The 16104-nt window shown below is 45.6% G+C and overlaps 1 protein-coding gene and 2 long non-coding RNA genes across 4 annotated transcripts in view; 2 read left to right on the top strand and 1 right to left on the bottom strand.

The window, feature by feature from the left end:
* The window catches only part of NECTIN3 (nectin cell adhesion molecule 3), a 41271-nt gene extending 33275 nt beyond the window's left edge, over window positions 1-7996 (bottom strand). The window contains exon 1 of one of the 2 annotated variants that reach the window (XM_083438372.1): window positions 7649-7996. In XM_083438372.1, coding sequence (XP_083294498.1) covers window positions 7649-7991 — 343 coding nt within the window. In that variant the 5' untranslated portion in view covers window positions 7992-7996. The remainder of the gene's footprint in view (window positions 1-7648) is intronic. The other variant, XM_083438374.1, reaches the window with a different exon arrangement.
* Window positions 1-16104, top strand: part of LOC310676528 — a 719806-nt gene that overhangs the window by 333509 nt on the left and 370193 nt on the right. The window lies entirely within an intron of this gene.
* On the top strand, window positions 8013-12016 carry LOC310676530. The gene is made up of 2 exons (XR_014510587.1): window positions 8013-8155; window positions 8558-12016. It is a non-coding gene; the product is annotated as an uncharacterized lncRNA (long non-coding RNA).

Below are 16104 nucleotides of genomic sequence, written 5' to 3'. Positions count from 1 at the left end.
AATCTAAATCTGAAGGAAGCAGAGGTTAGACTATTATTTAGAACAATTAGCTCCCATATGGGAATCTAAGTTTGTCACACAAGTAATGGTGACCCTATTGCGTAAGTTTCTAAATGAAGAGACCAATTATCCCTTCCAATGTGCCTTCCAGCCAGGTACCAGGGTTCTTATCCTTGTTACTGACCTACATACATAGCTCAGCAACTTTGGCAAAAATAAAAATCTCAACCATTTTTTAAACATGGCAACCCTAATTAAACTAATGGAAGAGGTCAGTACGACCATGGCACATCTTGCTCACTCTTTTATAGTCTTCCAGGAATTTGATGGAGAGAAGTTCTAAAACTGTGAAGAAAAAGATATGGGCCAAAGCAACAAAAACTTACCTAATTCATACAAGACAAAAGTTATGTTAGCTATGATAAACCTGACTGATGTTTGGGTATACAACCTGACTTGAGATTGAGTAACACTCTCTTGTTTAGATTGAGTTGTACTCCATGTGAAGGAACCAGGTTCAGCATTCAAGCTCTACTTGAATTCATTTATATACCACATTTTTTTCAAGGAGCTCCTCACAAAAACCCTGTGAGGTAGGTTAGACTAAGAGGCTGTGTCTGCCCCAAGGTCACCTAATGAGCTTCATGGCTGGATGGGGATGCAAACCTCTGAGTTAGTGTGCAGAAGTAGTTTTGGTAAGCAAGAAGGCCAATGCAGAATAGCTATTATATAGCCACTCTCAAAGTGCAAGCCCAAATCCCTTAACCATCAAGAGTTAGCTGTTTTTATTTATTTAACTATTTGCCTTCCAGCATTTTTACAAACCCCCAACTCTCTAAACCAGATTGCCTAGACAGGATTGCCCTCTTGTGGTCACAGTTATCTCCTGTCATCTCCTAATACTCTTCCCCACAGGCTCTTTCCTGGAGTGTTCAAATTTGAACTCTCTTTGCCTTTGCGGAAGGATAAGAGGGGGAAACCCAATTATCTCAGTCTTTTCCAACTTAAAGTAGCCTCCCACAACAGTTACCTCCCTTGCTTTCATCACCGCTAGAAGCTGGGTAAGGTTATCAATGTGATGGCTGCTAACTTTGCCACATCATTTCAAGTCCTGCCATATTTTCAGCTAGCAAGGGAAAACTATCTACCACATCCTGCCCAGCTCAACTTCAGTGAACAAACTGAAATTTAACCCAGAGAATTGCTGCTGGAAGTTCTGCTAGACTGCAAATAGTTGTGCATCCTGTCTTAGATTAGGTTGAGATCCCCCTGAAATTATTAAGTATGCCATGTACTGGATCTAGAAGACCTTTCTTTGCTCCTGGATGCCCAGGTGGTGCTGGCGTCCAGTAGCAACTTTTACAATCTATGGTTCTGTCTAGAAGAGGCAGATTTGGCCTGTGCACCAGCTACACCCAAACTATTCTAGCTCTTCTCTCACAAGGCTGCCTCTCACAAGGTGCAAAATATGGGGAGATGGTCAGAGCATAGCGCAGCAATTCTACAGCAGTTATATTGGTTGCTTACTTGTTTCCAGAATCAATCAAAAGTGAAGGTATTAAACTCTGACACAGTTAAATATCTCCACACACTCATATGAGCCTGCCTGACGTTAGGTTCTCTACTGTAGGCTGCACTCTCTGGATTGCCTTTTGTATATATTCAATGTGGAGGAGTGCAAGACCAGGGCTTTCTTGGTGGTGGCATGGAAATGGTGAAATTCTCACTCAATGTAATACAGAACATCCTCCCTCTCTATTTGGAGAGAGATGCTGAAACCTTATTAAAAAATTCTAGAAGGCAGCTTTAATCGTTACTTTAATGGCACCACCTGTTTCATTCTGATATTAATGCTAAATTTGTATACATATATTATATATGCATGCATTATAATGTTAGCATACATATTTCATTCTAGCAAACTGCTTAATAATTTATTTTAAAAGCAGGATATAATAAATCATTTAAATAAAATAAGCACTGAAATTATTATCCTGCAGCAGCTTTGGTTGACAGCCAAAAACTCCAGATATATCTGTTTATTTTAATAATGTATATTCCACCTTATCAGGAATAAAAATCAAAGCCGCTCACAGAATAAAACCAATATATGATACAACAAGAAGTACAAAGCGGGAAAAGCACATCAGATAAACAAGCCACAACAAGCAGCAGCAGCTTACTGAAAGGAGGTTTACAGCCAGGAGTACAGAAACAGGACCCAGCAAATCTCTGGGGTGGGCATTCTACATGGTAGCCCTTATCAAAGATCTTGCTTCTAGTAGATGCCTACTGGACTTTATTTGGCAATGGCATCTGGCACAAAGGCCCAGGTGTTGAACAGAGTGATGGCACATAAAGTGGTCCTTAAGACATCCTGTCACAATGCCATGTTGAGCTCTGAAAGTTAAAAGCAGCACCTTAAGCTTAGAAACAAAGAAAATTAGCTCAGATAATACAAGACTCCAACCATTTGTTCTAATCACACAACCCAGGCTAGGCACTAGCATTTTGTACCAAAGTTTTGTTTTTATCACACATTTCCACAGTAATCTGTAGGTTACTAGGGTATGATTGATGGGTGAGGTTCGACTTAGCCAGGGAAGCTAGTAAAAGGCACTCCTATGTCCTGATGTCACCTGAGCCTCCAGGACAAATATGCTGGTCACGGAACAGCCCACACTATGAACCCAATCCTTGAGGGGGAGTGTAACCATGTCCAGAACAATCTGTATCACCTAAATCCAGATTTAGAAAAATATCCCACTCAACAGCAGTTTCATCTTGTCTGGATTAAGTTTCAATTTTTTTACATCCTATCAAGTCTCACACTCAAACAGTTTCAAGATTCGTTGCCTCCTTAGCCTCCAAGGTAAGGAAGAGGAAAAAAGGTGGGTGTTACCAACATTGCTCAGCAAAGTGTCTCTGGACTTCACTCAACCATTTCATATAGATACTGAAATGCTTGGGAAACAAGATCCTCTCTGCTGCAACTCAGTGGCAGAGCTGCATCACCCCAGCATCACCTTCTGCAGCAAACACTCCAGAAATTAGTGGAACCATTTATAGAAAAAAGTCCCCTCCTACATAAATCCTATGAGGTGCCATCAACTGTCACTGAGAGCTCCAGGAAAATCAACAAGTTTACATTCTCATTTCTCATTTCCCACAAGCGGTCCACCAGGGCAACCAAAGTGGGTTCCATTTCAACACTGGGCCAAAAATTTTGATTGGAAGGAATCAGTATCATTCAAAAATACCTGGAGCTACTGATGAGTCCTTAAGCTAATTTGTGTTGATAAATATATGAAAGACTTTCCAGGATTAAAAAGTATGATAGGAAAGAACAAAATTCTTCCTGAAAATTATAGACATGAAACTAGTTTTATTTTCATGCCCATCATTAAAATATTCAGTGCTGCCAATATAAAGGAAGAAGAGAGGAAGATCCTGTAGAATATGGCTCTCTTAATTTTTTACTGAAATATTCTAAGCACCTTGACAGATATGATAAGGATTCATTCAACAAGAACTACATTTGGCCACATGCCATGGTCTGCAGAGAATTTTCACTAAGTAAATCTTTTACTAAAATACCTCAAAAATCTGAATTTGGCTTTCCCCGATTCTTCAGTGTTTAATGCCTCGTCATCTCCAATATGTAATTCAACACTTTACAGATTCAATAGCTAGGTTTCTTCAAGGAACTTAAAGCATATGTCTAGGACAAATACTAACTTGGGATTTACTTAGTACGTTCAGAGTACTTTACATACGTATATTCTTGTCAGTGGTATTTATGAGACGGCTGCAATGTAGGCAAGTTTTACTAGAGCCACATTCCAGATGGGGACCAAGGCCAAGAGTGGTTTGCTTAATGTCATCTACTGAGTTCATGGTAGAGACAAGATCTAAACCCCAGATGAGATGGTTCACATCTCAGTATCTTAGGCACAACAATGCTGCAGTCCTCATGAATTCAGTTAAGAATGCTGACTCTCACTGCAGCATCTCCAGGCTGGCATAGCAGAGACATATATGACCCACTGCCAGCTGGGCCAATAGCTGGATCAGCTTAGGACTCAGCAGGTCCTTATCCAGCCCAGCTCCATTCCCTTCATGACTGAAATGCATTTCAGGAGTCTATGCTGTCTATCACTGGATTGGGGAGGGGGAATCTGTGCAGACGAATTCAGCTATATGTTCCTATTTTATCACAACATACATAAGTGTATTTTACCTCAGTGTATGAATTTCTAAACATACTTTCTTCTAAAATACACATTTCAAAACACTTTTGGTAAGTTTTGAGCCAAGAACACCACCACAAAATTCAAAGATGTGCACAACTTAAAATGATAGTTACGTTATTAATATTTCGATATTGAACAACTTATCACTCTTGGTACCTGCTAAAGGACTAAAAATGTCACATTACCAACCTCTAATTCACAGATAGTCTTAAATACAGATTCAAGGAGGATGAGCCAGTGTGTGTTAGTTTTTCCGATTAATGTTGTAATATTATGGTGATTTGTAAATATTTCATGTTTACTTATATAGCTGAACTTGAATACCTCATTACATTAGTCCTTTTGTTGGAGATTTAAAAATCTTCAGATGAAGAGCTGTAAATAAGCCAACTCCTCAGCTTTCAATTTTGGAAAAAGCTGTGATGACTAGTAATACTATCTAGAATGAGAAAAAGGGATGCAGGTGATTGTATAACACACATACCTGAAAATGATCTGTGTCTTAGTTGACCACAATCTTAACATGCATCAACAGTGTGATGCAGCAGCAGAAAAAGTCAATGCTATTCTACGCTGCACCAACAGAAGTATACTGTCCAGATCAATGGAAGTCATAGTACTGCTCTTATTTTGCCTTGTTCAGACCACATCTGAAGTACAGTGGTGCCTCACAAGAGGAAAAGAATCCGTTCCGCGAGTCTCTTCGTCTTGTGGTTTTTTCGTCTTGCGAAGCAAGCCCATTAGCGGATTAGCGCTATTAGCAGTTTAAGGGCTATTAACGCCTATTAAAGGCTTAAGGGATTAGCGGTTTTGCTGCTAAAAGGCTTTTAGCAGCTTAGCGCTTCAGAAAAAGGGGTTTTGGAGCGGAAAAAAACCTCAAAAATTTTCGTCAAATTTCGTCTTGCGAAGCAAGCCCATAGGGAAATTCGTCTTGCGAAGCGCCTCTGCAAACGGAAAACCCTTTCGTCTTGCGGGTTTTCCGTCTTGCGAGGCATTCGTCTTGCGGGGCACCACTGTACTGTGTCCAATTCTTGGTGCCACAATTTAAGAAGATATTGACTGTGAACCTGAAACGTGTGCAGATAAGGGTGCTCAAGATGATCAAGGGTCCGAAACCAAGCCTTATCAAGGGAGCTGGGTATGTTTAGCTTGGAAAGGAAGACACTGAAAGGAGGTATGATAGCCATCTTCCAATAGTTAAAGGGCTGTCACATGGAGGATGGAGCAAGCTTGTTTTATCCTGTTCCACAGGGTAGGACCCAAACCAATGACTTCAAGTTACAAGAAAGTAGATTCCGACGAAACATCAGGAAGGACTTCCTAACAATAACAGCTGTTCCAACAGTGGAACGGACTCCCTCGGAAAGTGGAGGACTCTCCTTCCTTGGAAGTTTTTAAACAGAGGTTGGATGGCCATCTGTCACGGTTGCTTTAGTTGTGACTCCTGCACTGCTGGGGGTTGGACTAGATGACCCTCAGAGTCCCTTCCAACTCTATAATTCTAAGTTAAAAAAAGATCAAATCAACTGAAACCTGCTGTCTTTAATGGAATTTTCACTGAGATATCATGCAGAAATGGTGGCATATCATAACATTGAAGAAGGTGAATATAATTGTTTACAATCATATCTAGCACCTGGAAATGTTTAGAGCCAAACATTAAACAACTGCTTTGAAAGCAGCCAGGGGGAATTTAGGGACAAAGTGTGGATCTTCTAGGAGCAAATTATCTCAAATAGCTATTAAGCACCTCACCTGCAAATAAAAGATAATTTTAAAAAGCATGTATTAAACTAGCATTGAAAGTATAGTAGTCAGAGGTCTATAGGATTTCTGGCTTTTGCACAAACTAAGGTAGACATGAAGTGATGTATATACATGGATGAAACGCACCACTTTTATGGTAAATCCACAAGCATCTGTTGCACCACCCTACAATTATCTTCAGGTGTATATCAGAGTCTGGAAGACTGTTAATGGCTGTAGCTGTGTAATGAGTGGAGCACTCAGCTGATTTGACTCTCCTTATAGAGTACTCTACAGCGGTTGGACTAGATGACCCCTGTGCTCCCTTTCCAACTCTACGATTCTACAAACAGACCCTGAAAGGAGTGGTTCCAAGATAAGCCATCCCCACAGATTCGCATTTGCTTCAGCACCTGCTGCTCACCATCAAACTGGCTATTGGCCAATTCCGGCAAAGCACACCAGTTGTTTTTGAAGTCAGGGGCTTCCCTAAGACGGGATGGGGTGGGAGAGAGAGAGAGACCCGGAGGGGGTGCATTTAAAAGGGCGGCGGCCAGCTACATCATGGCATCGGCCTGTCCTGCCCACAAATCACGGCTGCCCCGTCGTCAGCCGAGACAGAACGGAGACGAGCGAGAGCAGCTTCCAGCCAGCGCAGCTCCCAGAATGCCGGACGTAACGGTCTCGGCGGCGGCGGCGGCTCCAAGTGACAAGTGGAATCCCAACAGCTCCAACTCCCAGCAACAGCGCCGACAACAAAACACAACAAGGCGGCAGGACACACACGCTCACTCTCTCCGCCTGCGCGCCGACGCCGGGCAGAGGAGCGCTCCCGGAATAGCAGATGCGCGGGGTTGGCAACGCACAAATACACACAAACTATTAAAAAGAGCGGCGGACCTTCGAGGCTCCCGCCTGCCGGAGACAAGTCGGGGAAGCGGGGGGGAACCTCCCGCCACTGTAACGGATGGCGATGTTGATCGTGCTAGCGCAGCCACGGGCTCGGAAAGCGCTGCCTCTGTGTATGCGTGTGCCTTTTAACGAGCGCACGAGAAAACGAATATTTATCTCAGCAGAGGAACATGAGCTGCAGACAAGACACACCCTCGCACACATCGCTTGCTCTTCGACGCCCCACAACTCTTCCCGGCTTCGCGCCCCCCTTCACAAGAAGAAGCCCCCCTCGAGCGCCACACCCAGAAGCAGCAACCGCCCCCCCCCCACACCGAATAAGCTCACCCCCCAGCCCCCCCTCGCGAAATGTTGAAAAAGGGGTGGGGGAGGGAAGGACCCTCGAGGTGGGTTCCTCCATTTCCCCTCATGAAGAGAAAACACGCGAGGCACTTCCCCTCCTCCCGCCGCCCCTGCGCCTCCGGCCGGGGTCTCCCGCCTCCGGCTTGGCCCACCTCGCTTCCACCGGACACGCAACTTCTCCCGACTAGCGGCTGAGGGAAAAGTTTCCCCTAAGTCCCGCCCGCCACTTCTCCCTCCCTCGCTCGCTCTTTCTCAACCTCCGTCCCTCCCACAGCGGCGGCCCCTTCGCGCCCCGCGCTCGGACGACGGAGGGGGAGAGGGAACTGGTTTGGTCCGGAGAGGAGCCGCCGCCCCCTTCGTGGAAAAAAAGGAGAAAAGTTTCTGCGGCGACTCACCGCAGCAGACGCGGGAGAGAAGCAAGCCCAGCGAGAGCAAGCCGGGCAGGGCGGGCGCAGCCGGGCGGCGGCAACAGAGCCGAGATGGAGGGGAAGAGGACGAGCGGCGGCGGCGGCCGGGAGGAGCCGGCGGAGCGTCCGCCGCCACAATGGACCCGGCCATGCTGGGGGCTCCGTTCTCAGCAGCAGCAGCAACCGCCGCCGCTACGGCTCGGCAGCGCAGCCTCCTCCTCCGCCTCCTTCCCTTCGCAGCGCCGGGTCCGTGTGTCGCTGCGCGGGGAGGCGTCGCGCCCGCTGCCCCTCCTCCTCCTCCTCCTCCCACCGAAGGAACGGGACGGACCATCCCGACCGCCAGGGGAGGGGCGTTGAGAGCGCGGGTCCCCCCCCCCTCCTTTGTGCCTCTCTTTCCCTGAAGGCCTTTCTCTGACGGGACGTCCCCGGTCTCAACGACTCGACGCCTCCGACGAGGAAGCCGGGCACCCGGGAGCGGGAAGGTGGGAGCGGAGGGTATGTCACAATGGCTACCTCCCCCTCCCTTTGAGAATTAGTGGTACATGCCGCTCCTTCCCCTCCCCTACTTGCAAATTAGGAGGGGGGTTTTTAGAGGCGGGGGGCGGGGCAGAGAGAGATAATCAGTGTTTCTCACTCTGTTTTTTATACTTTCATTTCTATTTTTTCCCCTACCCACCCTCCTTTCCTCTGTAGCATTTCTTTCTTTTTCTTTGCTTCTAACCACGATTGAGTTTCCTTTTGCTCTCCATGATTTCCCCTTCTCTACCTTCCTTTGACTCGTCTGCCAGTTTTACTCTGGGTGGTTATTAAGTCCTTCGTGCCTGGTGAAAAATACAGGCTTGCTGGTTTTCCGTCCACAAACCGTTGCCAGCCCCGCTCTTCCTCCTTCCACGCTAGGACCCTCCGAGAATCCTCCTCCGACCAGCTGGAAGAAGCACCAGGAGCACAGCAAGAGACAGAAAGGCGACAGGGTTGTCTTGCAAACGACCGTCAGCGAGCAAGCAAATACCCGACACTCTTCTTCATCCTCATCATCTTCTTCTTCCAGCCGCAGGAGACTGTTAACACCAGTAGGTTCACCTTCTGGTCCTCCCTCGTTCCCCGCCCCATTTGCCGCTTAAAATAAAAATAAAAATCAGCAACCACGAAAGGAAAAAGTAGTTTGGAATTAGAGTTTTCGGACGTGAATGGAAAAGGACATGTGACCCGGAATGAAGGAGGAAAGGTTGCAGGCTACCTGACAAAGTTAGATGTGGCAACCAGTTACTGGAAAATTAAATGCTTGTTTATCAGCAGATTTAATTGCTGGTGAAAGATACGGGCTTGACAATTGCAGCAGTTGCACCTTCTGCATCCGTTCAAAGCGTGCGGGGAAATGGGGGTTAATGAAGGTAGTGACAGTGCAAGCTTTGCTTTACTTCCCTGTCCATCTATTGCAGCCTTTTTCTGAAAGTGACAGAAGGTACGGAAGCTTTCTCCTTCTGTAACCTGCATCCCAACTACTACTGCCCGTTTCTGTGGTCATTTCTAGGATGTGGGCATTTGCCCTCTGCCAATAAGACTGCAACAAAACTCATTTTGCACAGTCCATTGAAGATGTGGGATGGGCGTAAGCTTCATTCCTTGCTGCACTGTGGAAACAGATTAGAACTGGCACCAGTGAAAAGCAGGGTATCATGTTCCCAATCCTCTTAGCCAATCAGATCTCTTTAGCAAATAATGGGTTTGGAGATGAAGGGAAGGCAGAAGGATGTTTATGAACAGATCTTGAGTGTGGGATGGAGATGCTTGCAGATATTAAGAACCTGATTTTGCAATATTCTCTTCATCCGGGGAGGTTATTTTGGCTCCAATAAAATGGTTCAGCATCTCAGTCAGAGCATTTGAAGAAAACTGTCAGTGAAACACAGTTGTTGAGGGGATGTTACTTCAACAAGGATGAAGAGAAGTTTGAGAATAGTGTATATATGTATGTACTACACATTAAGAGAATCCCAATGGTACTTTGTAAAAGCATGGTTTGTAAATCATGTTAGAGTAAATAAGAATTAAGTTTCCAATTATGTGAACTTGCTTAGCTTGATTATCCTGAAGAGCAAATTAACTGAGAGAGTTAACAAAATAAATTTTTGAATTGTGTAATTTTTCTGTTTTCATATACAATCTTTTAAACTGAACACAAACTACCTGTTGAGACTTCAATCCCAAAAAACATTGTAGCACATTTTGGAAACACCTGCGTGATAGACTTGCAGAGAGTGTAAGGATGCTAAATAAGTGTGTTTTCACAAATGTGATTCAATACTGGGATTTCTGCTTATTGGGTATCACTGTCTACATAGTTTGATACTCTTATTATCAAGTCTCTGTGCAACTTGGCAAACTTTCTCATTTTTAAAGGAACAAACAGGTCACAAAGCATGTTTTCTTTGTCATTTACTGCCCAAATCCAAGCACCTTTACTTAGTAAGTCCCATTGATTCAATTATGACTATGCACACATTAACAGCTTAAAGGTAAAGGGACCCCTGACCATTAGGTCCAGTCATGGACGACTCTGGGGTTCCGTCGCTCATCTCGCTTTATTGGCCAAGGGAGCCGGCATACAGCCTCCGGGTTATGTGGCCAGTAGGACTAAGCTGCTTCTGGTGAACCAGAGCAGCGCACAGAAACGCCGTTTACCTTCCCATCGGAGCGGTACCTATTTATCTACTTGCACTCTGATGTGCTTTCAAACTGCTAGGTGGGCAGGAGCAGGGACTGAGCAATGGGAGCTCACCCTGTCGTGGGGATTCGAACCCCCGACCTTCTGATCGGAAAGCCGAAGAGGCTCAGTGGTTTAGACCACAGCGCCACCCACATCCCTATAAGATTGTACTATACATGCACTTCTGATCAACCTTCTGATCGGCAAGCCCTAGGCTCTGTGGTTTAACCCACAGCGCCACCTGCATCCCAGCTTACAATGCAGCAAAGTTGTTTTCCCCCTATTGTGTTTCAAGTTCCATTTGCATGTTACTGTTCACACCAGATAGGAGGCAGGGATGCTTTCACCTGATATGCATTACCTGTTTGGTTTCACCACATCTGTAAGCCCCCAAATCCTATTCATGAAGCTTTCTTCTGCACATGTACAAGGGCTGCCACAGCTTCCCTGTGAAGTGAATGTTGCCTAAATGGTTGGCACCACTTTGCGGTGGAATTTCATTCCCAAAGGGTGTTGCTTGGGGAATGCTTTTCCGCCCCATGGAACCTTCAATGTGGGGTTCTGCAAGGCTCAGTCCTATCCCCTACATTGTTTAATGTCTATATGAAACCATTGAGTGGAGTTATCTGGAGCTTTGGAGTACGTTGTCAGCAGTATGTTGATGACACTCAGCTCTCTTTCTCCTTTACATCTGCAGATGAGACAGTGGAAGTGCTGGACCAGTGTCTTACCTCGGTAATGGACTGGATGAGAGCCAGCAAACTGAAACTCAGTCCAGATTAGACTGAGGCGCTGTTAGTGGGTGGTTCCCTAGACCAGATGGGTGAGAGATCGCCTGCTTTTGATGGGGTTACACTTCCTCTGAAGAAGCAGTCTTGGCTTGGGGGTATTCCTGGATCCTTTGCTGTCGCTCGAGGCTCAGGTGGCCTCAGTGGCTCTGAGTGCCTTCCATCAGCTTCAGCTGCTGGCCCAGCTACGTCCCTATCTGGACAGGGATAGCCTAACTACTGTTGTCTGTGCTCTGATAACCTCAAGGTTAGATTACTGTAATGTGTTATACATAGGGCTGCCTTTGAAGACAGTTTGGAAATTTCAGCTAGTACAGAATTCAGTGGCCATGAGCATATTACACCAATCTTGGTCTGACTGCACTGGCTACCAATTAGTTTTCAGGCTCAATTCACAGTGCTGGTTTTGACCTTTAAAGCCTTAAATGGCTCAGGACCGCAATACCTCAAGGACCGCCTCTTTCCATATGAACCTACCTGGTCCCTGAGATCATTTTCTGAGGTCCTCCTCCGTGTGCCTCCTCGAGAGGTCTGGAGCGTGGCAACACTAGAATGGGCCTTCTCTGCAGTGGCTCCCCGTCTATGGAATGCCCTTCTCAGGTAAGTTCACCTAGTGCCTTCATTATACCACTTTAAGTGCCAGGCAAAAACATTCCTTTTCAACCAGGCCTTTGGTTGATCTTATTAACATTCTATGCCATTTGAAAATGTGGGGGGGTTTGACAGGGTTATTGGTTTGTTGTTTTTATTCTGATAATGAATTTTGTGGATTCGTATTGATTTTGTTCTGTGAACTGCCCTGATACATCTGGGTATAGGGCAGTATCTAAATTCAATAAAGAATAAGAATAAGAATTAAAATGTTTTCAATTTGGATAGAAGGTGATGTGAGGGGAAACGCATCCAACAGCAGTATTCCTCAAGAAACTACAGGATAGATATGGATTGTGGCGAATATTGTGTGTCCACTGCTTCAAATACTAGAGGTAGCATAAATGGTAATATGTGCACAGCCCTATATTTCCTAGTAAATGTACTTTGGATTGTATCCTTAATACCTGGTATTAAACAAATATGTGGATAATGGATTTATTGTGGCTATCAGCCATGGGTTTTAAATGAAGCCTGCAAGGCAAAAGTAAAGGTAAAGGTACCCCTGCCCGTACGGGCCAGTCTTGACAGACTCTAGGGTTGTGCGCCCATCTCACTCAAAGAGGCCAGGGGCCAGCGCTGTCACTTCCGGGTCACGTGGCCAGCGTGACATCGCTGCTCTGGCGAGCCAGAGCCGCACACGGAAACGCCGTTTACCTTCCTGCTAGTAAGCGGTCCCTATTTATCTACTTGCACCCGAGAGTGCTTTCGAACTGCTAGGTTGGCAGGCGCTGGGACCGAACAACGGGAGCGCACCCCGCCGCGGGGATTCGAACCGCCGACCTTTTGATCGGCAAGCCCTAGGCGCTGAGGCTTTAACCCACAGCGCCACCCGCGTCCCTGCAAGGCAAAAGTAGCAAATAGTCAATATCAGATGCTGAGGACAAGCAATGCCAGAGGGATGCTGGTTTCTTTCTTTGTTTTTAAAACCTGTTTTTGAGCTTCTCGGAAACATCTAGCTAGGAACAAGGTACCAGACTAGGTAGACCTTGATGTGGCTGATGAAGGAGTGGCCTTTGTCTTAGCCAGATTCTGCTACTTCTGACAATTCTGTCAAAATCCTGACTTGAAATGGAGCAAAGAACATAAAGGAGCCGTAGGCAGGCAAAGAAAAAGCACCTCCTAACAGGAGCAGCTTTAGGCCAAACTGCATTATTCCTTCCTTCCTGTTTGGAACATGCTGTGCTTGAAGAGCAAAAGGTAGAGAGCTCGAAGAAGAGTCTGCAGTGTGAAGTGCTGAGGAGTTCTCAGTGATTTCAGGTTGTATAACATAAGTTACAGGCCATGGGGTAGCTGTAAATTGGAATACGCCGCAGCTATTAGTTTGCCTTTTCTCCTACCCCGTAGCTCCTGGTAGAACTGAAAGTATACATCCCATAGACACACAGGTATGGATTTTGAATCCAGTTCAAATCTAAAAATGTTTCAGAGCTATTTGTTGGCCGCCTCTCAAAGCTCAAAGCTCTTCCAAGGCAGCTTATAGAAAACACACAAACATTAAATTAAGGTTTTATGAATCAAGGTCTAGGGTTTTTCAGCTGCCAAAGTTAGTTTGCTCCTTTTCTCTTAAATAACCTATTATTGTAAGAGCCAGTCTACATATTCAGAACAATAAAATGATACAGGTGTGTTGAGACTATACCTGTTCCAACTGCAGGTGTGGATGCTATTTCTTTAGCATATGACTAACCCTTGAAAATTGCCAAGCTGTCTGTTTTTCTCCCTAGTGTACTAATTTCTATGAATGTGGCATAGGGGGGTGGTCTGTGGGGTTTTGTTTTTTTTTACATGGAAGAACTTTTAAGTATAATAATAATAATAATAATAATTTATTTATACCCCGCCCATCTGGTTGGGTTTCCCCGGCCACTCTGGGTGGCTTCCAACAAAACACTAAAATACAATAACCTATTAAACATTAAAAGCTTCCTTAAACAGGGCTGCCTTCAGATGTCTTCTTAAAGTTTGGTAGTTATTTTTCTCTTTGATATCTGGTGGGAGGGCGTTCCACAGGGCGGGTGCCACTACCGAGAAGGCCCTCTGTCTGGTTCCCTGTAAATTGGCTTCTCACAGCAAGGGAACCGCCAGAAGGCCCTCAGCGCTGGACCTCAGTGTCCGGGCAGAACGATGGAGGTGGAGACACTCCTTCAGGTATACTGGGCCGAGACCGTTTAGGGCTATAAAGGTCAGCACCAACACTTTGAATTGTGCTCAGAAATGTACTGGGAGCCAGTGTAGGTCTTTCTTTTTTCTTTTTTTTTAAAAAAGATATTTATTAAATGTTTAATAGTTACAAAAAGAAAAAAGACTGGTGTTATATGGTCTTGGCGGCCGCTCCCAGCTGCCGCATTCTGGATTAGTTGTAGTTTCTGGGTCACCTTCAAAGGTAGCCCCACATAGAGCGCATTGCAGTAGTCCAAGCGGGAGATAACTAGAGCATGCACCACTCTGGTGAGACAGTCTGCGGGCAGGTAGGGTCTCAGCCTGCGTACCAGATGGAGCTGATAAACAGCTGCTCTGGACACAGAATTGACCTGTGCCTCCATGGACAGCTGTGAGTCCAGAATGACTCCCAGGCTGCGCACCTGGTCCTTCAGGGGCACAGTTACCCCATTCAGGACCAGGGAGTCCTCCACACCCGCCCGTCTCCTGTCCCCCAAAAACAGTACTTCTGTCTTGTCAGGATTCAACCTCAATCTGTTAGCTGCCATAATTCTGCACCTATACTGGAAGCCATACAATCTGAATGGGGCCTCTGTGATGTGACTTAAAGAAGCCTTCAAAGAATTAATTTTGTCACTAAGTAATATTCTGTTAAGAATTGTGAGAAAAACACATATTTATAAGAGCACAGAGAATGTTTCTGGGACAGATTTAACTTTAGGATGGCAGTGAAGTTAAATTGTGAGCAAAAGCTAGTCAAATTTTGTTATTTCTTCCCTATTCTTGTATGTTTGCAGTTTCCAAATGTGCAAAATATATTTTATTTTAGCCAGGCTTTGGACAACCTACTAAGGAACACTGGAACAGATGCCTATTCCCAACCTAAGGCAACATCATCCATTCCGCAGCAAGAACACTTAGGCCTCTGAGACTCTGGTCAGGCCACCACCATAACAGAGACAGAGCTGGTTCACTTGTGCCATCCTCTCCTGCAAAATGTGGCTTGATGCCGTATCTGTTATTTTCTTTCTCATAAGCACACAAACTCCTTTCCGTTTATCCAGGTCGTTAGTCCTATGCTGGGATTGTATAACAGGCATACTTTAGGGTTTGGTATTTTAAAGATTTATTCTTGTAAAGCCAATATAAGAGCTGCAATCTGGGGAAAAAACTTTATGGAAAATGAGTAAAACTCAGTAGGAAAGTACAATGTATAAGATTGTAAGGTAAAAGGTAAAGGACCCCTGGACCGTTAAGCCCAGTCAAAGGCGACTATGGGGCTGCGGTGCTCATCTTGCTTTCAGGCCGAGGGAGCTGGTATTTTTCCACAGACGGATTTCCGAGTCATGGGCAGCATGGTTAAACCGCTTCTGGTGCAACAGAACACTGTGACGGAAACCAGAGTGCACAGAAACGCCGTTTACCTTCCTGCCACAGTAGTACCTATTTATCTGCTTGCACTGGTGTGCTTTCGAACTGCTAGGTTGGCAGGAGCTGAGAAAGAGCAATGGGAGCTCACCCGGTCACAGGGATTTGAACCGCCAACCTTCTGATCGGCAAGCCCAAGAGGCTCAGTGGTTTAGACCACAGCGCCACCCGCGTCCCTAGAAGATTGTACTATACATGCATTTAGAGTACAGTAGAGAATTAGCGATATGGCAGGGGTCTACAAATGTAGCTGCCAAATGACCGGTGGCAACCGCATCACTCTTTCTGGGAATCGCTGCTCCTATGTGCCATCTCAAAGTCAGAAGCCTCTCCCCTTCCCCGAGTTCTCTCAAGCACTGCAGAGAATGTGGACATGGGAGTGTTCTGTCCCTTTACGCTGGGTGTGAGAGACAAATCCTGCCTTTCTTCTAACTCTTTGGTATCCGCAGAGGACAGGGGAGTGGAGGATAACAAGGAGGCTTCAGTCTCACTTCCTGTCTGCTTTGGGAGACACATAGAAGCATCAACAGAGATTCTCACTGTTTCCAAGGGTCACTGGACTACAGGATGAAGTAAGAAGCTGACCCTTCCGGTGTAGTGTGGTGTAGTGGTTAAGAGCGGTAGTCTCGTAATCTGGGGAACCGGGTTTGCGTCTCCACTCCTCCACTCCTGCTTGGTGACCTTGGGCTAGTCACACTTCTTTGAAG

This window comes from Podarcis tiliguerta (genome assembly GCF_965153285.1).
Source record: "Podarcis tiliguerta genome assembly, chromosome: 4".
Taxonomy (NCBI): domain Eukaryota; kingdom Metazoa; phylum Chordata; class Lepidosauria; order Squamata; family Lacertidae; genus Podarcis; species Podarcis tiliguerta.
Note: the sequence above shows the minus strand (reverse complement) of the source record. Positions and strands in the feature narration are given on the sequence as shown.